The sequence below is a fragment of the Leuciscus leuciscus genome (assembly GCF_965113295.1).
Source record: "Leuciscus leuciscus genome assembly, chromosome: 12".
Lineage (NCBI taxonomy): Eukaryota > Metazoa > Chordata > Actinopteri > Cypriniformes > Leuciscidae > Leuciscus > Leuciscus leuciscus.
The window spans coordinates 8,313,267-8,337,386 of NC_138736.1; the positions used below are offsets into that span (position 1 = coordinate 8,313,267).

At 36.7% G+C, this 24,120-nt stretch overlaps 1 protein-coding gene across 1 annotated transcript in view; it reads left to right on the forward strand.

The window, feature by feature from the left end:
* The first annotated feature begins 292 nt into the window (after positions 1-292).
* The window catches only part of csmd2 (CUB and Sushi multiple domains 2), a 324,493-nt gene continuing 300,665 nt past the window's right edge, over positions 293-24,120 (forward strand). Inside the window, exons 1-2 of the mRNA XM_082187012.1 lie at positions 293-826; positions 21,128-21,344. Coding sequence (XP_082043138.1) covers positions 643-826; positions 21,128-21,344 — 401 coding nt within the window. The 5' untranslated portion in view covers positions 293-642. The remainder of the gene's footprint in view (positions 827-21,127; positions 21,345-24,120) is intronic.

The window sequence follows — 24,120 nt, forward strand, 5'->3', positions numbered from 1 at the left end:
GCACACCTTGCAAAGGTGAGAGAGTGATAGAGAGAGAGAGAGAGAGAGAGAGAGAGAGAGAGAGAGAGAGAGAGAGAGAGAGAGAGAGAGAGAGAGAGATTGTATACTGCAGTCGCGCTCTTCATTTCATTTGCTTAAGTCTTGAAACAGTGAGCCCAGAGGTGGAAATCCCTAAACGATTATTTTCACGCCTGGAAATGATTCAGACAGTGATGAAGGCTGTACACTTCCACGAGTGGGCGGTGACAGTGAGTGTATCCTAGCTGTCCTTTTATAGTGACTCATTGGGAGAAAGGCAGAAACGTGGATTTTCAGCGTTGTAGTTATTAGAAATTAAACTTATACGCGCGCGTGTAGGAGTGTAGGTGTAGCCTATATCGCATCATCCATTTGAATCGGTTGCAGACTTTATCCGTTTGTAACGCTAATGTGAGCTAGAAGAGACCAGATACAGTTCTCATTATCAGCTCTTCAGCTGTTAGGAGAAAACGCGTCTATTAGAATCGGCTCACCCCGCGGCTCGCTTGAGATGGTTCAGTCCAGCTGCGAGGGTCCAGTCTCCATGCACTGGGATTTTTCTCAGCGCCGACACCAAGTGAATCTTCCTTTTAAAACCATCTGATAACCGTGAAAAAGCCCACCATGAGAGCCTCTTTGAATCCTGACAGAACGGGACTCGTGAGGACAGAGTGCAGATGTACATATAACGGGACGAGGAAACTGGATGGTATAAGGATTTTTGCGCTAATGAAGGTGGGAGTACAGGCGCATCACTGGAGCGGGGTGCTGTTCTTCTATATGGGGCTGCTGGCTGCATCGGTTAAGGGTGAGTTTCCCGTTATGCTGCATGTGGTCCTGTTGCCGTGCGCGCGACCCTCTTGGAGGCTACATACGACCCTTTTACACCTGACATGTGGATGGAGTGCTGTCATTGTCAAATCTGTGCCAAATGTATGGCATTTAATGTTGGGTCTTACGTTTCATTGATATGGATCTAGACATCAATGGATATAAGCAGCAGACTCACTAGAAACATACAAGTCAATACACACAGTAGCCAAGTTTATCATTTATTTCTACGTAAATGTATATAAATGTAAAAGAGCCTTGTGTACTTTTCAAGGCGCATTTGGTGTTATATCTTGTTATATCTTTGGTGTTACCATAAGCATAATATGTTGCATTGTGCTGTAAATAACATGTAGGCTACCTCAGAGCAAGATATTGGTTTTCTGGTGGGTGGGCAAGAACAGGGTACTTTTGGTTTCAAGGGGATAAAATGGGTTAAAGAATAATCATGTCGAAGAACCATTTTCGAAAATATGTGTGTGTATGTGTGTGGCGCAAGATTTCGTGAGTGTGGGAGCCAAGAGTGAATGAGTGAGTTTGGGAGGAAGGGGGGCGTATGTGGAGGCTGGAGAGAGATGGGGGGTTCATGCCAACAAAACAGGTCTTTGACTCTGCGCTATTTTCAACATTTATTTTACCATAATGTTTCGTATAAAACATTTCCATTCCAACAGCCAAGTCATTATACAAGGGATCATCATTTGTTGCGTTTCTTGAAATTGTGGCATTCCAAACCAACTATACATCCATTTGCCTTGAAGAGAAGTTGTAGTCAGAGTAACGTAGCTACTGATTGTGTCAGGCCGAATTTAGCTAATAACAAGTGTCATGATATAGCCTAGGCTACATTGAAACGAATTATAGTGTCCCTTTTGACTGTCATTCTACCATCTCCTTTTACGTTCCAGTAAGCAAGAAAATAAAGTCACAGGTTCGAAACAACATCAGGGTGAGCAAATATGATATTTTTTAAAGAAAGAAAAAAATATAGGCTATACTTTTTTTTTTCTTTTTTTTTTTTTTTTTTGACTGAACTATCCCTTTAATTCAGCAGCATCTTGAACAGTCTCGAGCTACTGAGATTTAACAGCATTGTTTTCCACGGAGTTGATGTAAGTCGGCACATGATGATAAAAGCTGGTAAACGAATCCAAAGAGCCGGTCGACATTTTATGTGTTTACCCTTAATACCGCGAATAAGTATCACGAGCAGAGTGAAACGTGTTTGACTGAGTCCGTAAAGCACTCGCGAAGCCGCCAAGCAGTTTCCCACTTTTTCCATTGAGCGGCACTAAAGCTTCAGGATATAGCTGCGCTTCCACAGAGCCGGCCGTGGAGTCTCTCATGCTTCATTAATAAACCGAGTATATCTTGGAAGCCTTTTAGAGTTTTCGTGTTAGCGCATAAGCTTTGACTGGTGAAATAAAACGGGCCTTTTTTCTTGCTGGGAGGAAATGCAAATTTAATGCCTCTTCAGCTACTGGGACATGGCTGAGCTCATCATGTAGGCTCTATGGTCACTGCATATCGACAAATTGCTGATTGAAAAGAGGTAAAATGCTTCAGTGAAAACCTGGTTTATACTCTTAGTTAACTTACCATATGGGCTACAGTAAAAATATATAGAATAACTAGTTAATGTTTATAAATAAATATGTCAATGTGTCATTCTAGGTGCCAGTGTTTTTCTTAGATTGTTGTTTTTACTGTGCCCATGTTGTCTACATCTTGTCAAAAGTTAAAGATTTGAATTAAAAAGAATGGATTAAAATAGAATCCCATTCATCTGTTTCTGTTTTATAGTGTGAAAAAAAGTAATGTGGTTAATCATGCGCTCTAGCTCAACCTCAGAAGCTCTGGAGAAATTGAAGCGCTTGAGATGAAACACTTTTTCATATTTTAGCCAAAGATAATGACTAACAACTCATCATCATGGATATTTGGCTCAATCCCATTTTCCTTGCCCAGAATCTTTTACAGTCGATGGCACTTGTCTTCATAAAATGGTCAAAGTCACGAAACAGATGCATTTCCATGATGCAAGTTGGTGTAAGTCTCCATTGAACATGAGAATTTGTAAGCATGCGGAGAAATCTTTTCATCATGTTGGAGGGAGCATGACGCATGTTCGGTTCAGTTTTGGCCAATCCCTTTGGTTGTTTGAACATACAACATTTTTTTAATGTTTATGATAACGTTAGGGAGGATGTTTCAAGCTCCCTCAAAACTTAAGCAAAGATTTTGAAACAGTTTTGTCCAGGCCCAGCTCCAGATATGAGATGAAAGGTGGGCCAAGTGATATTCCAGGTGGATCGGGCTGATTGGGGAGGGGGTTATTTAATGCTTTAGTCTCTATTGATATAGACTCTTGTCTCTTTTTACCCTTTTATTAAGCTGATGTCTAGTGCTATATGTAAGCATGATGCATTTGTCAGCTGAGCGGTAACAGGTGTTTTGAGAAGACTTGAAGGAATAGCTCAGAGCAGCTTGTGGATAGCACAGTTCTGTGAGACTTCAGCACCACGGACAGCTCCCAGTGAGCTCTGCTCATTGCGTCTTTTGCCTTCACAAACGACTCAAAATCCGCCTTAGCAAACAAAGGCTTTTAGACATATTTTGTGCTGAGGGAACAAAGGAACATTAAAAGTTTAGTCTGACTGTAATAGTCTGCCTCTGCTTTGACTCTTAGAGTTGTAATCCCCAGCTGCAGTCCAATTAGGACCATGGACAGCTCCCACCAGAGAATTTAGCACAGCTGTACAGCAGAGCACAAGCTGGTTCTCTCAAAACGTGACTACACTTGCACTCAAACAGTGTTGTGTGTCATTGAAAACCCCTTCACTCAATACTCAGTCACATTCATACCTGCTAATATTTGTTTTTCTCACACCATTGCTTATTCATCTCTTCCTTCCTCTCTATCCTTTTTCAGTGCACACATAATAACTTGTTCCAAAAAAAAAAAAAAAATAACATCTGTCAGTCTGTTTGCTTAGACTTTAAAGGCAAAGACTACTAAACAGGTCTGTTGTTTACATGCAACTCCCAAAGGGCTGGAGGATGCCTTTGGCATGGAGTGAGTGGATTTGTTTATACAGCTGCATCACTAGTACACCAAAAGTTTCCCTCCTATGAATGCACTGTGTTTGACATCAGACACTTATTTAGCACATGAAAATAAAGTGGCTAAGATGAGTGTGTGACTTGATTTTTATGTAATTTACTCACCCTCATGTCGTTCCAAACCTCTATAATTTTCCAGCTTCTGCAGAACAGAAATGAAAATATAATAAAAGTCAATGGGGTCCAAAATTTCACAGAAGAAAGTCATTCTTGTTTACAACAACATGTGGGTGAGTAATTGATGACAGCATTTACATTTTTGGGTGAACTATCCCTTTAAGTTAGAGGACAACAGGTCAAGTTGTTTATTTGTCATGTGAAAGGCTTACACAGGGTTCACTGGACATATAAATGCTTTTGATGATGCTCAGACTCAAGAACATTGACAGAAAATATTTATATAAAAAGTATACGTGAAGTATGAAATGTGAAACCTTCTATATGTAAAATAGAGCAAAAATGGATGACTTTATTTTCTTTGTAGCTATTCTTTGCATTTCCATCTCTCTTGTTTGAGTTCAAATATTTTGAAATGCACACATATGCCTCTCAGATGCATTTACATAGATATAGAAATGCAAATATGACAATTATTACGACTCAAGAGGTTTTCAGTTGGCTTCCATCACGGTACACATAAGACCTGGGTTAAAAGACTAGTCAATATGTATCTGACATTTGCAGCTGAAGCCATTGCAGCACGACAGGCATGAAGTGATTTTTGTATGTGAAAGTTTTTTTGTAGTCTTCAGCTGTCAGATGTCTTTTTCATTAGTGCACTTTGGAGTACATTGGGTTTTTTGGGCAAAGTGTGACTCAAGGTCAAACATGATTTGGAGCATATTGAGACAAATGGGCCCATTATTGTAAAGTTTTTGTTGGATTTTCTGAGTGATGGTGGCTGAAAGAGCACAAAAATATTCTACTGTTCAAAGTTTGGGGTCAGTACTTTTTTTTTGTCTTTTTTTTTTTGTTTGTTTTAAAAGAAATTAGCACGGACACATTAAATTGATCAAAAATGACAGTGAAGGGATTTAAAATGTTATAAATATTTATATTTCAAATAAATGCGGCTGTTTTGAATGTACCGTAAAATCAATGAAAAAATCCTGTTTTCAACATTGATAATGCTAAGAAATGTTTCTTGAGCACCAAATCAGCATATTAGAATGATTTCTGAAGGATCATGTGGCACTGAAGACTGGAGTAATGATGCTGAAAATTCAGCTTTGCAATAACAGGAATAAATAATATTTTAAAATATATTTGAAGGAAAACATTTATATTAAATTGTGATAATGTCACTGTTTTTGTGACCAAATAAATGAAGTCTTGGTGAGCATAGACAACCTATTTCAAGAACATTAAACATCTTACTGACCCTAAACTTTTAAACAGTAGTGTATATGAGAAATATAGCCCCAAATATTCAAAGTTCATGAATTCTGCACAGAATATTTGACAATGGATTTTTGTTTAAACGTTCTAACCTTGTAACAGTGTTGGTTTTCTGAGCCAAAATGATGATAGAATTGATAGCATAGTTTTCATTGAGCAAATATAAATGTGTAGGTCTCTACCTGTCAGCCAGAGGCTTCTATCTGTTGTAGATTGACAGTGGAGATTTCTTTTGCCTTGCTACCCGTCACTTCCAGGTTCTCTTCAGAACTTTGATATAGTGTTTTCTTATCTTTTATCTGCTGTGATTAGATTACACAGTTAATTCATTTACGTCTCCTCCACCCGAAACTGCTTTGTTTCTCTTCTCTTCTCTTCTCCCTCTCTTTCTCTCCATTACACTGGCTTTTATGCGCTTCCATTCCCCGTCCCTCTTTGGCACGAAACATCACAGTCAAAGGACTGCAATTTGATTTTATTTGGCAGAGCTCCACCGAGGGGTGCCATTAGTTACTGCAGACTACCTCCAGCTTTTCTCCTCATATAGAATGTAATATTCGCCCTGTCTTTTAACACACACAACCAAGTAGCGAGTTAAGTGGACTGATGCCAAAAGATAACACAGAGATAAAGAGCGGGGAATTAGCACAGGACAGAGAACAAGAGTGAGGTATAGGCATGGGGGTTTAGAAACACACAGACCTGAGTCAGGCGGACAGCCGTCAGGTCGCAGTGCGCCGGCTCCCGCAGCCTGTTATCCGCTCTAATCCGTGTCAGTGCGGCGGTGCTGTCACTGCAAACACGCCTGTCAGCCGGCGCTTGTTCCATGTCTGGGAGGAAAACTCCGGGATACACTGGAACAGGCAATAATTTGAGGCTTTATTGGGGTGCCATGGCAGACTGTAAAGACTCTGACCTGTTGGTATACTTTTTATGGTTTATCAATGTTTGGTTCTTCTCCTTTTTTTTCTCTCGTTTAACTTCTCATTTGCCCAGTGCCACAAAAGTTTTATGTTAACAATTCAGTGTAGCTGGTCAAAAAGTAAGGAGCAGAAACATTTCATAAAGGGGATATTCACCCAAAAATGAATCTCATCTTTTACTCACCTTCAATGTTGTTCCAGACGTGTATGATTTTCTTTCTTCTGTCACTCGTAAAAGAAGATATTTTGAAGAATGTTGGTTCCCATTGACTTCCATATGCTACAAAATATCTTCTTTTGTGTTCTGAAAAAGGACAGTTTTGGACTAACATGAGGGTGAGTAAATGATTGGTGGCTACCCCTTTAAAGGTATATGGACTGAGTATACATTCAGGAAGTGATGTCATGCCTACTTAGGAGTGTGTATTCACTCTGGCTACATCCGAAATCGCATACTTCCCTACTATATAGTAGGTGAAAAACAGTATGTGACAAAAGAAGTATGTCTGAATTCAAAGTACTCCTAAAAGAGTAAGTACCCGGATGACCTACTTCTCCCGTCGAGATTCTGAAGTATGCATACGATGGACATTTTACTATCCTATCTCTAAAATTGAAGGTTTTATGAATGGCAGTGAAGCGACTTAACTGACGCTGGTAGGTCACATGATAATGACAACATGGCGTATACGTCCAGATTACATTCATACTACACAAATTCATACTATATAGAACATACTTTTTTAGCGGTCTTGAAGTAATTACTTATTCAAAATGAGTAGCTAGAGAGTATAAGATTTCAGATGCAGCCTCTGTTAAGCCAATTTGACGATCCCTCCCAAAAAAGAAAATCATAATTTACTCACCTTTATGTTGTTCCAAACTTGTATGATTTTCTTACATTCCTGCCAAACGTGAAATAAGATATTTTGAGGAATGAAGTTTCGGATCCCATTGTGTGGAATACAATAGAAGTCAATGGGAACCGAAAAACTGTTTGGTAACCATATTATTCAAAATATCTTCTTTTGTGTTCCACAGAAGTAGAAAAAGTTATACAAGTTTGGAACAACACAAGACTGAATGGCCCAGTAAATGCTGTCAGGATTTTCATTGATGACAGACTGATTATACATTCAGGAAGTGATGTCATGCTGACTCAGGAGTGCAAATTCACTCTAAGCCAATTTGAGTTCAAGGGACAATTGGAACAAATGATTAAACTATAAGCATGAGTCATTACCCTCTCCCGTATGAGATAATCAATAGCATTCTGTAGATGATCATTTTAGTACTTCAATTATTCTATTACTAAAACAGCATCGATCCAGTGACACATGAATGGCAAACAAAGCTTGATGTTAAGTAGCATCACGCTGTAGAGATGTACTGTAAGAAAGTATTACAATGAATCAAATTAACTACACTGATCAATAGATATGAATAATTCTTCACTGTGCAATTTTCTATCCCATTGTAGATAATAAAAACACAACAGCAACAACAAATTTTCTTATTATTATTTATATAAAATGCATGAATTTTCTGGACCCCTAGCATCTCTCCAATCAATCCCAGTTCATGTAATTTTTATTAAATAGTTATCAAATATTAAATTGTTCTCTCACAAAGTTGAACATTTATTTATTTACTATACCTATTTGTTTGTTTGACAGAAAATACATAAAATTCATTATACTTTATCCTCCTCCATCAATCCTGTTGTTGTTTTTTCGGGCCCCTCTGGACCTGCGGTCCCCTGGAATCATCTCAACCTTTCAGCCCATTAATTACGGCCTTGAAGAGAGGTGGGCGGATTTATCAGAATGGGGGCGACAGAGAGTTCTTCATTAAAAGTCCATCCTCTGTCTCAATCGTGTGTTGGCCGTTGGCATGGGGACACCTTCATACTGCCTCGGTCTGAGTGCACAATAAACAATCAGGGCCACATTCATTCCTTGTTTACCCCCTCATTCAGACACAGACTAAAGGAACTGTAGGCTTATTTAAAGAGAATCTAAACAAACTTGTTTGCAGACACAACTTCAATCACGGAGAGAAGAAATGCAATGCTTAGCTATGCAGTTTTAAGCCCTGAAAAAGAAACAGCATGAGTAATTCAGTAATTCCTCAGTGGTTTGGCCCTCAATCGTTGCCTGTGTGCTAGAAGGAGGAGGCAGAGAGATTAACTGGAGCCGACTGAATCCAGTTTCATTGAAGACCCATGTTAGATCTGAACACTGGGCCATTGTGGCTCCGTAATGGGGCTGAAAGTGCACTAAATTCTGCCTGAACTGCACTGCTTGTGTGAGCTCTCTGCTCAGTCAGGAGCATCTCTTTGAAACGCTGAGCTATTGAGGCCATCCGGTCCATTTTCAAGCATTCTTTGCTCATGGCAAAGAAACAAAACACTAACCTGTAATATTCATAATGTAATGAATATCTAAGTCACTTTAACATGCTGGTCGACATCATTTTGTGCTCCAGGCTGAATTAAAACATTCGCCTCACGCAAACACAACAGCATATCTTAGTAGTCACTATAGACACTGTGAATGCATATTTAATGTGAACCTAATACGGAGGTGTTTGAGCTGATGCCCATGATGATAAAAGGCTTTTATAGACGCGACTATTGCAATCAAGCGTGTTTTTTGTTTTGTTACTGATGAACTTTCCAACATCCTTTTCACATTGTGCTCGACTCGGAGTCTTTTTAAAGCAATATTCTTGGTTCAATACAAGTTCAAAATAATTTCGACTCATTCTTTCTTTTCTTTCCAAAAAACAAAACAAAAACAAGGTTGCAGTGAGGCACTTTCAATGGAAGTAAATGGGGTAATTGGAAGTAAATCACTTGCATTCATTCCGCTGTTAAAACGTATGTACTATATTTGAGCCATAAAGTTGTTTTCGTCCTTTTTATGGTCATTTTATGATGTATGCTGTCATGGCTTAAAAGTGGTATAGTAAGTTGGATAAAACTTTACACTGAAAAGGTTAGGGTGGGTGTGTGGGTCAATTATGTTATCACACATATTGTTGGCAATATTTTTGAGTGTGTTAACATTTACAGATTGGCCCAATTCACTTCCATTGTGACTCGCTGTAACCCTTTTTTTTTGCTTATATTACATCAAATCTACAGGTAGTGTAATCAAGAGGTAATCAACATTATGCCACACGTGCTGAGATTGAGCTTAATTTATATTTAACTCTAAATACCTCTTTAAACCCACTAAAGCCACTATCAACCAGACACAATACGACGCCGCTACACACGATTTCCACCATGTTAATCAGATATTTATAATAATCTGCCACAATGTTCAAACTGTGAACTCAGTGAACAAACAAGTATTCAATGACAAAGATTGCTTCAGTCACACAGTAGCCCTATGTATTTTTAACAATGTTAAAATGGTGTAATATTTATGAATTTATTGTGTAGTACTTCTCATTTCGTTGCGAGTGCAGTGCGCATGAGAGACCGCCCACGTGCTCTTCTGGTTGGCTGTTATTTTTGATTGATTTTGTCACGTCTCATAGTTGTTGCGTCTGGTCTGTGGACAATCGCTCGTCACTGAAATCTTATCGTATCATGTCTGGTTAGGACACTGAAAATTGGACTGCAGTGCCAAAGGTGCCACAAGACGGCGCTAGAATAAAATTGTGAGTTGTTTAGCAACACATCCAGTCATAAACTGCATCAGAGTTTACCTCATTAAATATTCATGATATTCCACACACTGTTTTGATGGCAAACACATTAATGGAATGCTGTAGCTCAAACATAGAGCATGACACTTATAGCATCAAGTTCATGAGTTTGATTCCTGTGAAATGCATAAATTGATCAAATGTGTCCTTTGACTGTTCTACCAAATGCATATAGGCTAATTTATATGAAACATCTCCTCAGATCAACAAGCAAGCCGTGTGCTTGTACTGATAAATGTGCGGTATTGAAAACATCAAAGAAACAAATCATTCTGAAAGTGTCACACTGACTAAAGCTGTGTGATGTGGACCCCGACTGTGTTGACCCACTGAAAACAATAGTGAAGCTCTCTCAGTAAAGTAGAGACAATTTTCTCCTCTTTCCACGGCATTTACCTTTCTATTAATGGTCTACGCAATCACATTGTGCAAACATTAGCGTAATATATGGATTTACCCAGGAAAGCTGAGGTTGCCGATTTCCTTTGTAATAGCGGGCATTCTTCGGTTAATGCAGATATGATGGAGCCTGGAGCCAATGCTTTGACACATTAGAAGGCAGCTGGTTGTACATGGAGAGATTTGTGGGACTAAGAAGGTTGTTTTTCCTCTTGTGCTGGCATATTTGAAATCCCCATTCACATCTGCCTTGTTGGTGGTGTAACTGAACTCAGGCCCTAATGGCATTTTCCACTGGTCCTTGAAAAAAGGAAATATGATCGATTTGAAGTGCTTATGAAAACTGGTGAGTCAGACCCATTTGTCTCTTAGGTGCCCAATTTTACAGCAGAGCTATGGCAGCAAAGCTAAAGGGAATGCATTTCCAGAGATTGTAAAGATTATCTGCTATGGCTTGCGAAGCATTAGCCTCAACTTTAACTCTGTCAGAAGTGTGTTTGCTAATGTACATTCCACGTCTCCCTTTTTGACAGGTGCAGGAAGACAGGTGGACTGATGAAATTAGTACCAACCTATTTCACAATGCACAACACGTTTCAAAGCACATGCTAATAAGCAGTAATCATGCCGTAAGCTGGACATATGCTATTTACTGTGCTCTTCCTTTTAATACATATAATGCCATTGAATCTAAATCACTGAATTTCTTTATTAGTGCATTATTAGTTTTAACCATTAAAGCATAGCCATTTCTTATTCAAAACCGTTTATGCTGGAACCATCCAACTTCATGAGCTGTGTTATGCTTTCTTACTCAGATGCATTTTTTACACCCACTCAATTAACCATGAAAATAAATAAAAACAACTGAAATCCAGGACAAATCCAGGATTTATGAATAATGTCTATGGTTAAAGCTTTGCTCATGAATATTAATTGCCACACCAAAGTTGCTTGGTAACCTTCTGATTCCCTTGTCAAGTGATTCATATATATTGTTTTTAAATGCAAAAAAAAAAATAGTAAGTGTACATGAAGAATTTAAGTTAACATTTTTACATTGTATTAACTTGTCCCTTATAAAGATCTAATGACATTTACCAGATAATAGATAGACAAGTAGTAAAATGATATCTGTCTGTCTAACCATCCACGCTAAAGATCTAAAATTCCAGTCCACATCAGTCTGGTCTGCTAGAAGCTAGGGCAAAGTTAGAAACAGGAAGATGGTAAAAGAGAGGGCAAATTAAGCATGTTTATTCTGTACTGCTTTAGTGCAGATAACAGGCATAGAAATGTAATTTTCTATTATGAATATTATGTTTTTGCCATACAATGTCATTCAAAGACTGATTCCAAGGTATGTTCTAAAGCTGTGCTTTGGCAGCGAATGCTGATGTCATATGTATTCACACACATATCAAAAGCTTTATGGAATAATCTAGTTCAAAGAAACCAACATTTTCTGCCAATGACACAGACTGGCGTTATCTTACAATGAATGTCATGAGTTCTGTTCCAAAACCTACTGCATACTGCCTAGTCATCCAAACTGGAATGGAATCACATAATAGCGTTCCACACACACAGCACATATATAGAAGACGCAAGAGAAACAATGTGGCATTCCAATAAGGATAAATATACACCGTACACAGACATTTGGGGTGAAATAGTCAGTGTTTGATTAATTTAAATAATTTTATTAAAAAATGTGTATGATTTTTTTTATTTCTTAATTTATTGTATTTGTACTTTATATGTAATTTGATTTTAAATCTACAACAAGAATATTTAATGGTGCATTGTGCAATATTTAGGAGGAACGGTTGACAGAAATGCAATATCATATAATGTTTTCGAATAAAGACCTTACTTAATGAACCGTTATGTTTTTATTACCTTAGAATGAGACATTTCTATCTACATACACCGCGGGTCCCCTTACATTGAAATGCGCCGACATGTTTCTACAGTAGCCCTAAAGGGACAAACGCGTTTCGTCACTATGTTGTTCTTCGTGCAAAGAAACTAGCTAAAGTCAGCGAATAAAACACTGACATAATGATGAACAAGTAACAATAATATTTGGAATAACATATCGTTTTACTAAATAATTAAGTAAACCTAATTTCTTAATTTATCTGTGTAAAGAAACCTCATTGCTTAACTGGCTACTCTCTGCTGTCTCAGACGACGACATATTTTCCTTTCGGCCACCGTAACTTCTGTCGGTTGCAATTCGCAACCTCACCACTAGATGCCGCTAAAAATGACACAATGCACCTTTAAGAATATTTATCTACATTTCTCTTGCTTTTTCCACTACATTGGATGGGATTGGAACAGACATTGTGCCTTAAAATGCTGCTTTGGAGGCCACTTATAGGGTTTAGAACAGCGATGGTGGAAGAGTGATTGTGTGTTGACTTCTAGTTAAAGAGGTGAACTAAGTACAGTCTAGCTGTTCATACAGAATTCCCCCTCCTCTTGCTTTCACCCACTCCCCTTCCCTCCTAAGATCTCTGATTGCGGGCACTCTGAAGGATTGCTGTCCTGCCGTAGTACGGCACGGCAGCGATCAATTTATCAAAGTGTCATGCCGAGGCGCTGCAGCCCCGTAGCAGCAAAACAACAGAGGAGGCAAAACAAACATTGGTTGACTCTGGAGGTGGTCTCTGCAGTCGTGCTAAACAAGGTCAAAGCTCTCTCTTCGTTTTCACTTCACTCCACCAATATGCTGGGAAAACACTAAACGGATGCAAAGAGCCCTAGTATAGAACAAGAGTTTAAATGTGTACCTCATCCAGAATATGTGGCGAAATTACCACACAGACACATGATGTTGTGACTATGTGGGACTCTATTGAAGAATCAATGAAGCATTTGTGAATAAAGTACTATGGAGCTTTTTTGCCTCTTGGAGATTTATGCAGCACTGCAGGTCACTTGCATTTACTTGTTACTTTCATAATGCATTTGTAAATGTAGGCTCAAGGAAAGAAATTACCTGCTGCTGAGAGAGTGGGGGTTACCCTTCATTAAGAGGTTATATAATATATTTCCTTTTTCCTTTCAGCTCGATAAATTCAATTGAATAATAATTGAACTTCCTTCAGTTCACTTAAAATGTGACAAAGGAGCTGTATATTGTGAAAAAAGAAATCCTATACTACGTTTATAAGTGTAAACGTGTGTGTGTGTGTGTGTGTGTGTGTGTGTGTGTGTATATATATATATATATATATATATATATATATATATATATATATATATACAGTACCAGTCAAAAGTTTGGAAACGTTACTATTTTTAATGTTTTTGAAAGAAGTCTCTTATGCTCATCAAGCCTGCAGTTAAAAAACAAAAAAAAACAAAAAAAAAACAGTAATATTATGAAATATTATTACAATTTAAAATAATGGTTCTCTTTTTTAATATACTTTAAAATGTAATTTATTTTTGTGATGCAAAGCTGAATTTTCATCAGCAAGTACTCCAGTCTTTGGTGTCTTATGATCCTTCAGAAATCATTCTAATATACTGATTTATGATCAATGTTGGAAACAGTTGTGCTGCTTTTTTCAGGATTATTTGATGAATAAAAAGTTAAAAAGAACTGTATTTATTTAGAATAGAAATCTTTTGTAACAATATACACTACCGTTCAAAAGTTTGGGAACAATAACTATTTTTTTTTAAAGAAATTAGTACTTTAATTCAACAAGGATGCGTTAAATTGATAAAAGGTGATGGTAACGATTTATATTGTTAGAAATGTTTTTATTTTGAATAAATGCTGTTTTAATGAATAAATGCTGTTAACGATTTACTCATCAATGAATCCTGAAAAAAGTATTCCAAAAAAATATATTAAACAGCACAACTGTTTCCATCATTGATAATAACTGAGTATCAAATCATCATATTAGAATGATTTCTGAAGGATCATAAGACACCAAAGACTGGAGTACTTGCTGATGAAAATTCAGCTTTGCATCACAAACATAAATTACATTTTAAAATAAAAAAGAGAACCATTATTTTAAATTGTAATAATATTTCATAATATTACTGTTTTTTTTTTGTTTTTTGTTTTTTAACTGCAGGCTTGATGAGCATAAGAGACTTCTTTCAAAAACATTAAAAAATAGTAATGTTTCCAAACTTTTGACTGGTACTATATATATATATATATATATATATATATATATATATATATATATACACGTTATATGTTTCCCAACAAATATTTTCTTAGGATGCCATGCCTTGTATAACACAAAGTCATTATTTCAACAATTTATCCATCAACGTTAACCTTATTTTTGTAGAAAGCACCTTAAGTTGTACTGTGATCAATGATACTTCCACATTCACCAGCTGAGCATATGGCTTTGTTCTGGACTGGAGACATTGTGTTATGAATGCATAGCTGAATGCTCACAATTCTTTCCCACCCTTCATCCAATACTCATCCTTTTTTTTATAGTTTTGATTTCCAGTTCAGACCAGTATTTGCATTATCTATGTGTATATGTGAACATACTGTTTATATATATAAAAAAAAAACATTTTTAAAGTACATGAAGGCTTTTGATTCCTTTTGAACAATCACCTGAAACATTAAATCATTATTAGAATGCATGAAAACTAGCTTTTGACCAATAGGCTACCAATTGTAGTAACTCTTACTGCAGGTTACATAGTTACGTCAGTAGGTGGTGACAAGTGAGCTCTTTATAAATCACTGATTCATCACTGATTCATTCCGGAACAAATCAAATTACTGTCTTTGTGTGAGTGAGCAAGTGAATAATTCACTCAACTGATTTGTCCAAAAACGCTGATTCATTTAGCTACAGAATGCATGCTTTTATGAATGAGCCATTGAATCATTCACTCTAACGATTTATTCAATAAAGCTGATTCAGTTAGAAACAAAACGAGTGAGTTATTGGATCATTCATTAAACCGAGTATCTCACAAACGCTGATTCATTCACAATCAAAACCTGTGGTGCATTTGATGGAAACAAAATGCTTACCTTTGGTTTTTTTTGGATCTATTTCCAGTGGCAGAGAAAAACACACAAAGTATCTGGCAGTATTTTGTCTGAAATTTACGTTTTTTTTTTATAACAGTTTAGTTTATTGTTTATTGAACTGTTTTAGAAAAAGCTGAATCACATAGCTGCGCAATCTTGTTGTTGTGTCTCTTTGTTTGACACAAAAATAACATGATGGTTTATGTTGACAGCGGTGGTTGTCAAGACTATCAGTCCCATGCTCTGGTTTTGTGAGTCTATATTGTGTTTGCGACCCCTTTCAGTGCCATTTCACATAAAACATTAAACTAACGACTTTTCTTCTGTGTTAAAGGTTTTTAATGAAAGAATCGTGGACCTATATTGATCAGGATGTTCTATGCTAATTAGACAACGTATTTTCTTTGTCCTCACAATAGATGCAGAGAGAAAACGCTGCTTTTGTGTACAAAACCATGCATTGCTTATTAGAAGGTTAATTATGGAAGAATCTCACGCATCTGTCCCTCTGGAGCAGTAGTTCATTAAGAATGTTGAATGTGTCCACGTTTTGTTCTTGTTCTCTGCTGGACAAAGATTCTTGATGTTTTAGACTGAATGAATCTCTTCATTTTTGCCAGCATTCCTCTCAGTGGTGAAATGACATTCTTGTGCTTCACAGAAGACCGTAAAGCCCCACAGAGCCCCATAAAGGAGTCTGTATCCAGAGGTCAAGTGTTTTTCACAATGGTTCATGCTGGCACAACCTCACACGAACATTTCCGTTGGATTGAGAGCAAAAATTATGGATCATTTCCTGCCCTTGCACATTATTTCTTCTCAAAATAAGTACACAGTTTCAAGTTTTATGCTAATCTAGTATGGTTAGAATATGAGTCAGGCAAACAGGCTTGAAATGAATCTTAAAGAGCCACAGCTCCCAAATGAATCCCAGCTTTCTTTGCTTAGCATCTTATTTTGTGACATTTTCTAGCCTAAATAATTTGTGTCAAGAGTGCTTTTAGCACAGACACCATGCCTTTTAAACTCAAAGAGAGACATCCTCCAAATCCTAAACAGTCTGTTCCATTATCATTTGGAAAACCGCACTGAATGTGGCCACTGGCCAAGAGCGGATTATCTGAATACCACTCAACTGTTTTCCAGTTGTTTGAGAAATTCTTAGTTTAAAAAAAGCACCTCAGGTTTTTCCTTTCTCAGATACATTTTCACTTAATTATTAAAATTCTGTGCTGGCAGGCAAAGCTCTCTGCCTTAAGAAATCCAAATCCCAGTTGTGCTCGGAAGTTATCCTACAAAATCCTTCAAAGTTTATGCAAACTGAATAAGAAAATGTATTTTTAAATGTATTCCATGTTGAACATATAGGATCTTTGCATTAGGAGCTTTATATGAGTTTATGCTTTCGGTAAATGTTTTGAATATTTGTGCATATGTGACATGCTGATCGAGCTTGATTTTTCATTAAGCGTAATCTCAGTGTAATCTCCACTCTGATATGTTAGACAAACATGTGCTATATGTGGACATGCTGGGTTCTCATTTGTTAGCGCGTGTGTTGGGTTTGTTTTCATGGAATATGGGCTTTGGTGATAACAGATGTCCTCTAATTATGCATTCCTAATGCTGCTTTAATCACCTAAACCCACATAAATTCTGATCCATTTAAGAATCAAATAAATGGATAAACTGTAGGATTAGGTATACGTTTACATTGGTTTAGCTTCTGGTTTGGTTTGAGTGTGTGTGTGTTAAAGTGTTTATTTTTTTTTGTTATGTTGTTGATCACATTAGCTTATTTGCATGTAAACAGCACCTATCCGGTTCTTCTGATAAAGGGCCCCGATATACTCACTGCCAAGTTATTTTTCGTTCTTTCACTTTGGGGTAAAAAGAAGTTCGAAATATGTGAGCAGCTGTATACTTTTAGCAATACTGTTACCTTTCAACAACAAATTAAAAACACAACATAAATGACGGCAATGAGAAAACAGTAGTTCAGAAAGCATCTGATCCTGGCGATGTTTGCACAAGCTCTGCAATTCAGCATTCCAGTCAAGTCACGTCACGTTTATTTATGTAGGCCTACCACTTTATACAATAGAGCAATCAGCTTTACAGTATTAAACATGAAAACAGTGTCAGTGTCTTTCAACTAGAATTACAACTACATTTTCTACTATAAAGCGGCTCTCCGTGTATTCATGTTTTTACTCGCAGATGTCCAACCTCGAGGGACTGAACAGAACAAATAAACCAGGGAATATAGTCATGTCAAAGAAGGCGGAGCCTAAGAGCACACCTACTATTAATCAATGGTAGTTTGAAGGTGTTTACCAGGCAGCTTTGGCAAGTTGTTCCGAACTCCGGAAAGGAACACAAAATGAACTTTGTTTTGACCTGATTTTGTTTGAAGTGACGTCACACCAGTTCGTTCTTTGATTTTGGTTTAAGTATATCGGGGCCTTTAAGCAAACCTTTTTCTTTGCTTGTTTTTGAACCCGGAGATGCTGTACTATTTCAGAAGATCCGTGACAGCGCCCCCTGCCGTATAACTGTAAAACATGGATTGCCGGAAAAGTAAATGACAATGGCGAGGAAAGAGTAAAGCTTAGATCTCACAGAGTTGAATCACAGTCATATGCAACTTCTCACTTCCTGTGCAAAAATCCACCTAAAAATATATTTATTTATTTTCTTTGCAAGCAAGTTTGTCTAATTATTATTGCATTTGTATTTATTTTTAATTCAGAAATTATCTTAGGACTCACAGAGGGAGGCCTCGGTAGTCATTTGGCAGATAATGAAATTAGCCACAGGTATCAACTCCTTTATTTTTAGTGTAAACATGTTTGTCTGACTAAATTCTTTCTTTTTCTTTCTTTTTTGTTCTAATTCTTCTTATTATTTTTTTTTTTATTAATCGCATGCAATTCTTTCAAACTTACATTTAACGTACTATACCAGTTTTATACTAATATCGTAAGTAAAATTTTGTTGCAAAATCGCACTGGCCACATTGTCTTTTGAACGTTGATTTAAGACTCCCATTAAAAAGATAAACTGCAGGGAGTAGTTGGGCCATGCCATCGGGTTCTGTGTGACTGTAGCAGATATGCAAGTTTCCTGGAGTGAATGGAATTAAAAAAAAAAGTGAGAAGGAAAATCTGAGAACATTAACGATTATTAAAGCAAGAAGGGACAATTAATTAAAAGTGGGGCTACGGACCTGTCCAGAACTAGTAATTTAGGCCAGGCTTTTCACTGATGGATGGAGGCACACACAGTTATTAAAATTTCAGATTGAGTGCAATATTTTATAAGATGTCGCTGACAAGTATGCAAAAGAGAAATGCAATTAATGCTGAGGAGTGCAGTCTGAGCTGCAGGCGATATGGAGTTATTAAAATTAGTCTAATTAATAACCAAGGGTGGTATCATTCCTTCTCTTTCCCCTTTCCTAGAGTTGCTGTGGAAACTTCTTATTGACCACTGATAAAGCTGTGGCAATAGCAAGGGCAGCTAACAGTATTCATTTACTAGACCAAATGCTAATTTAATTGGCTCGTAAAATTGAATATTATTGCTCTAGGACTTTACATGAGTAAAAACAGATAAATATTACAGTCATTTTAGCTGGTCTCATTTATATGCACCTTGAGTACACACTTACATAATTAGATGGACATTATAAGGAGTTTAATATGGAAGCATTTTATTGTACTAGCCAATGATTAAATGACCTGTCAGATCAAACAACACATTAATTAATGTAAATGAATCCTTTAAAAGCACAGAACAAACTGGAAAATTAACATATTCATCATGTCAGAAGGTTGTAAATTACAAACAGAATAGTTGGCAAATGTCCTACACCAACTTACTGATAAGGAATAAATGTTGACATTTTTCCTGTTCACATTTTTTGTTCCAAAATATAAAATTAAATTTTTAGGATCTTTTAGACTGATAACATGCAGGGTTTGACAGTTTTATAATGGATTTGTCATTTGAATACAGTGTACCTTAAAGTCTCCCTTGCTGTCAATAATTACATCCCTTAAAACTCATCTTTGAAAATCAGAATGGCATATTTAAAGGTGTTTTATGTATCGCTCTACACCGTTGGACACATAATATGATTAGCCTTTGGCTTGACTAAGTTATCAAATAGATGATAATGTGTTGCTAATGTTTAGACCTGGGTTGTATGGCCCAAAAAACCTTTTTTTTCTTTTTTTTTTCTGAATAGCATTATTCGGTTGACTATATATATCTTTATTTTCTACCTTTTCTATTTGGATAAAAAAAAAATCTGTAGCCTATTTATGTAACAAAATGTTATTTCACATCCGGCTCAATGTTGTCCTACAAACAATGTTCATATGAAGGCTATAGAAACAAAAAGGCTAGTAAATGTAACCGTCTAGACTCTAGATGGTTAGACATGCTTAATGTGCAAAAGTACTTTTTAACAAAAATTAAAAGTTTTAAAGCAGAAGTTAGAATCATTCAATTAAAAATGAAACTACATAAAAACAAAAGCACAGACAAAATGTTAATTTGTAAGAACACACATAAACTTAGCCTTTGATTACCCCATTACAATAGTCACTTTCCAGTTACTGCTATCTTAAAAATACACTTATTTGTAGTTTTAAAATTCCACATATAGTACATTTAAAGGTATAGCGGAGGATCTTTCCAAATTTTAGATAAGACCCGCCCTCTCCACCTTTTGAAAAGTTTGATTGATTCACCAGAATGATTGACAATTAGGAGGACCAATAGTATAGGTTACCCACCAGGAAGTAAAACATCCTCCGCTATACCTTTAATGCACAGCAACAAATATTTTAGCCAAATGTAGCTATATTTTAGTCAGAATTATGGCACACCTATTATTTTACGTTCCGTCTCTTTGACGCGCATGCGCGCGGCGGCGCTCGTTCACTAAAGTATTTGAGGCGCGGAGACTCACTTGCTTAATGTCTCGTCCACTCCTGATAGCAAAATGGAAATATTTGCATGTCTTTCTAACATTTACAGATGGAGAATATGCCTGTGAAATGTAAGTTATGCACTGAGGAAAACACCACATCTTAAATGCAATGCAATTAGCCTATCTGTCAGCAGTGTACTGTATCTGTCAGAGCATGTGACGGGCAAGCCGCGAAGGCCTTCTTTGTAACTATTTCAAACCCTTAATATAAAGCATGCCTCATGTTAAGGACAATTTGGGTTATGCACTTTCACTGCAGCAGCTAACTCTGTGTCGTAATACTGTATGATATAAACGGTATTGCCTCATCCTTTATAAAAATATCGTAGGAATCGTACAAACTCGATATACCGTCCATCCCTACTAATGTTACACAGAGCCCAGCAAGTATTGGATACATGTTTGTGATGGTAGTAAACAGGGACGGTTTCAAACCGCGTTTTCGAGGCTGCCTTTGGTACACTGCAGTCTTATGGAGAAAGTAAGTTACTCTGCAATGGTGTTGACTTAGAATTTGCTCATCATGGTTTGTCTTAAAGCATATTAAAAACACAAAGTAGACAAATAAACAACATAAAAACTTGCTTTTCACCACAGGGGGTCTTTAAAGAATTGTCATATATTTTTACGTGTTAATATGTTCTTCTCTTTTTCTCCTTTTCACAGCTCAAAACTGCAGTCACACACTACACAGTCCAAATGGGACAATAGAAAGCCCCGGATACCCGTATGGATATCCTAACTACGCCAACTGCACATGGGTGATTGTGGCACAGGAACACAACCGGATACAGTTGGTATTTCAAGGCTTTGCCTTAGAGGAGGACTTTGACATCCTTTCAGTCTACGATGGGCAACCCAGTCCAACAAACTTACGGACACGGTAAATACAGGCCGTTTTATTATTCTATGTGTGGAAATGGCAGATCGAATCTGTTGGAATTGCTAAGAGAAGTTACTTTGCTAACAGTTTGAACTGTGTGAACTGTGTGCGTGAACTTTGGATTTACTTAAGTGTCCCACAACTTTTTTAAAGCACATTGAATGGAACAGAAATTTCATTTCAGGTCTGTATCTAATGTTCTGAACATTGAAGTTCACAAATTGATTCAGCGCTTTTGACTTTATCACTGCTGTGAGTCTGAATTTCTCCCTTGTATACTCTGAAAATAAGAAGAAAATAAAAGGATTGAGGCTTAAGGGATTGAGCGGAGCAGATATCCTCAAGGGGAGTGTCCTTGGGGCCTTGGCCTGTTTTCCATTCGAAAACTAGCATTTTGAAAAGCTCAGATCCCTTCTCAGATTGCAATTTTCCTGATGAAACGACGAGTTATATAGAAAACACTGCAGAGCTCTGTGAATTTGAATTTTCTGACCCTTTTTTATGTGACCTTTTTTATTTAATACAATGTGTGTGGGAAACGATGTGTACAAGGACACTTTCAAGAATTTTTCTTTTTACATTTCAAGATTCAAGGACAGCTTCTCGCATAGCCTCATGTTTCCATGGTGTTCTTTGAATGCTAACCTTGTTCTGCATGGACAGTTTATCCTGACAGTGTATTTTTAGTGTCAGCTGAACTCCACGTCTTGTAGAAATCAAAAGGATATTGAGAATATTCCATTTGCATGTTGTGGGAAAGTCTGTGTTGCTGTGCTAGATCGTAACGCCACACAATAAATCAGTTTGGAAACTTGGTAAACTACCTTTCCTAAGTTTGTTTTTTTCCAAAGAAATTAATGCTTTTCTTTAGCATTAAAGAGTTAGTTCACCCAAAAATGAAAATTCTGTCATTAATTACTCACCCTCATGTTGTTCCACACCCGTGTGACCTTTGTTCATCTTTGGAACACAAATGAAGATATTTAGGTGAAATCCGAGAGCTTTCTGTCCCTCCATTGGGAGTTACATAACTACCACATTCTAGGTCCAGAACGGTAGGAAAGACATTTAAGTAATCCATTTGACTCCAGTGGTTTAACCTCTTTTTTTTTTTTGATGAAGCGAAGCGAGTGCGTTAAATAATATTAACCAAAGTAAGTTCACGGAACTAAGTCAACGTTTGAGTCAACACAACACTAGTGTCGTGTTGCTCCCCCTATTGGGTCAACAAAGCATATAAGTCGCTTCATAAAATTGAGGTTACACCACTGAAGTCACATGGATTACTTTAATGATGTCTTTCCTACCGTTCTGGAATGACATGAGGGTGAATTTTCATTTTTGGGTGAACTAACACTTTAAGCAAAAATGCATTAAATTGATCAAAAGTGACAGTAAAGACATTTTATAATGTTGCAAAAGAACTATTTCAAATAAATGCTGTTCTTTTGAACTTTTTATTTATCAAATAATCCTGAAAAAAAGTATCACGGTACACACACAGTTTTTTTTTTTTTCATGTTTTATGGGGACTTTCTATAGACATAATGATTTTTAAACTGTATTCCCTTACACTAACCCTACCCCTAAACCTAGCCATCACAGACAACGTTCTGCATTTTTACATAAAAAAAAACGTATGATTTATAAGCTGTTGTCCTCATAGAAACCAAACATTTACATATTATGAATATAAATATATTCAAATAGAAAATGGTTAAATCATAGTTGGCCATATGTTTGTGACATTGGTTGCATTTGCCAAAAAAAACTTGCATTTACATTTGAGCTTTGAAGAAATCAAGCCAACCATTTAACATAGTGACAATGTGATATAGTTCATGCTTATTTTTTACTGAGAAGACAGTAGACATTTCATTTGAAGTTATTTTAAGAAATTATTTTTGCTCTATAGCTGGATGAATTTCTTGGGCTGAGATCGTTCAAGATCATTCGGGCTGTCTGCTGCAAATGAAACGTACCATTCCTCCCATGTGCTAACTGAGTAAATGACACGTTTTTTTTTTGTTCCTTTGGTCTCAAAAGAGATCCCATTGGCTGACCCTTCCATTCCATTATCTTTTTTTTTTTTCACTCTGAAATGGGTCCAGTGAGTCATTGCTACGTTTACCGTCAATCTGATATCTTAGATCTCTAGTTTGAAAGGGTTTACCCAAATAATTTATTATTTAATTGAACTCCTTTTCATCCACAAGTCTTTGCTCTTATCACACAGAATACCATTTTATCCCTCCTAATTTCTGTTGAATCGGTTATCAGCTAAAATGTAATCACTCTGGAGATTATTTGGTTTTGAGAGCTGATTTAAATAAGTGCTGTTTTATCCATCCAATTATTAATTTTGATCTGAAGCTGTTTGCTTGTTGTCGTGGGTGGATTTGAATGTATTGTGTGAAGAATATGACTGTATAAAGGTCTCTGGAAGCGTTCATGGTAAACATCACATGCTGACTCAGTCTTATAGTCAGGGCTGTTATAGCTGATATTTGTTCATCAACGTGTGTGCTATCATAAAACTCACAGTTTTATGCTTGTATACTAGCTCACTTGTTTTCACAGTCTCCCATCACATAAATAATTTACTTCTTGATTTAATATACTATGGTGCTGTGCCAGTGTAATTTTAGTATCATTTATATATTATTATTATAGTATTTATTAAAGGGGTCATATGATGGTTCTAAAAATAACATTATTTTGTGTATTTGGTTTAATGCAATGTGTTTACGTGTTGACTTTTATAAAGATTGGCCTA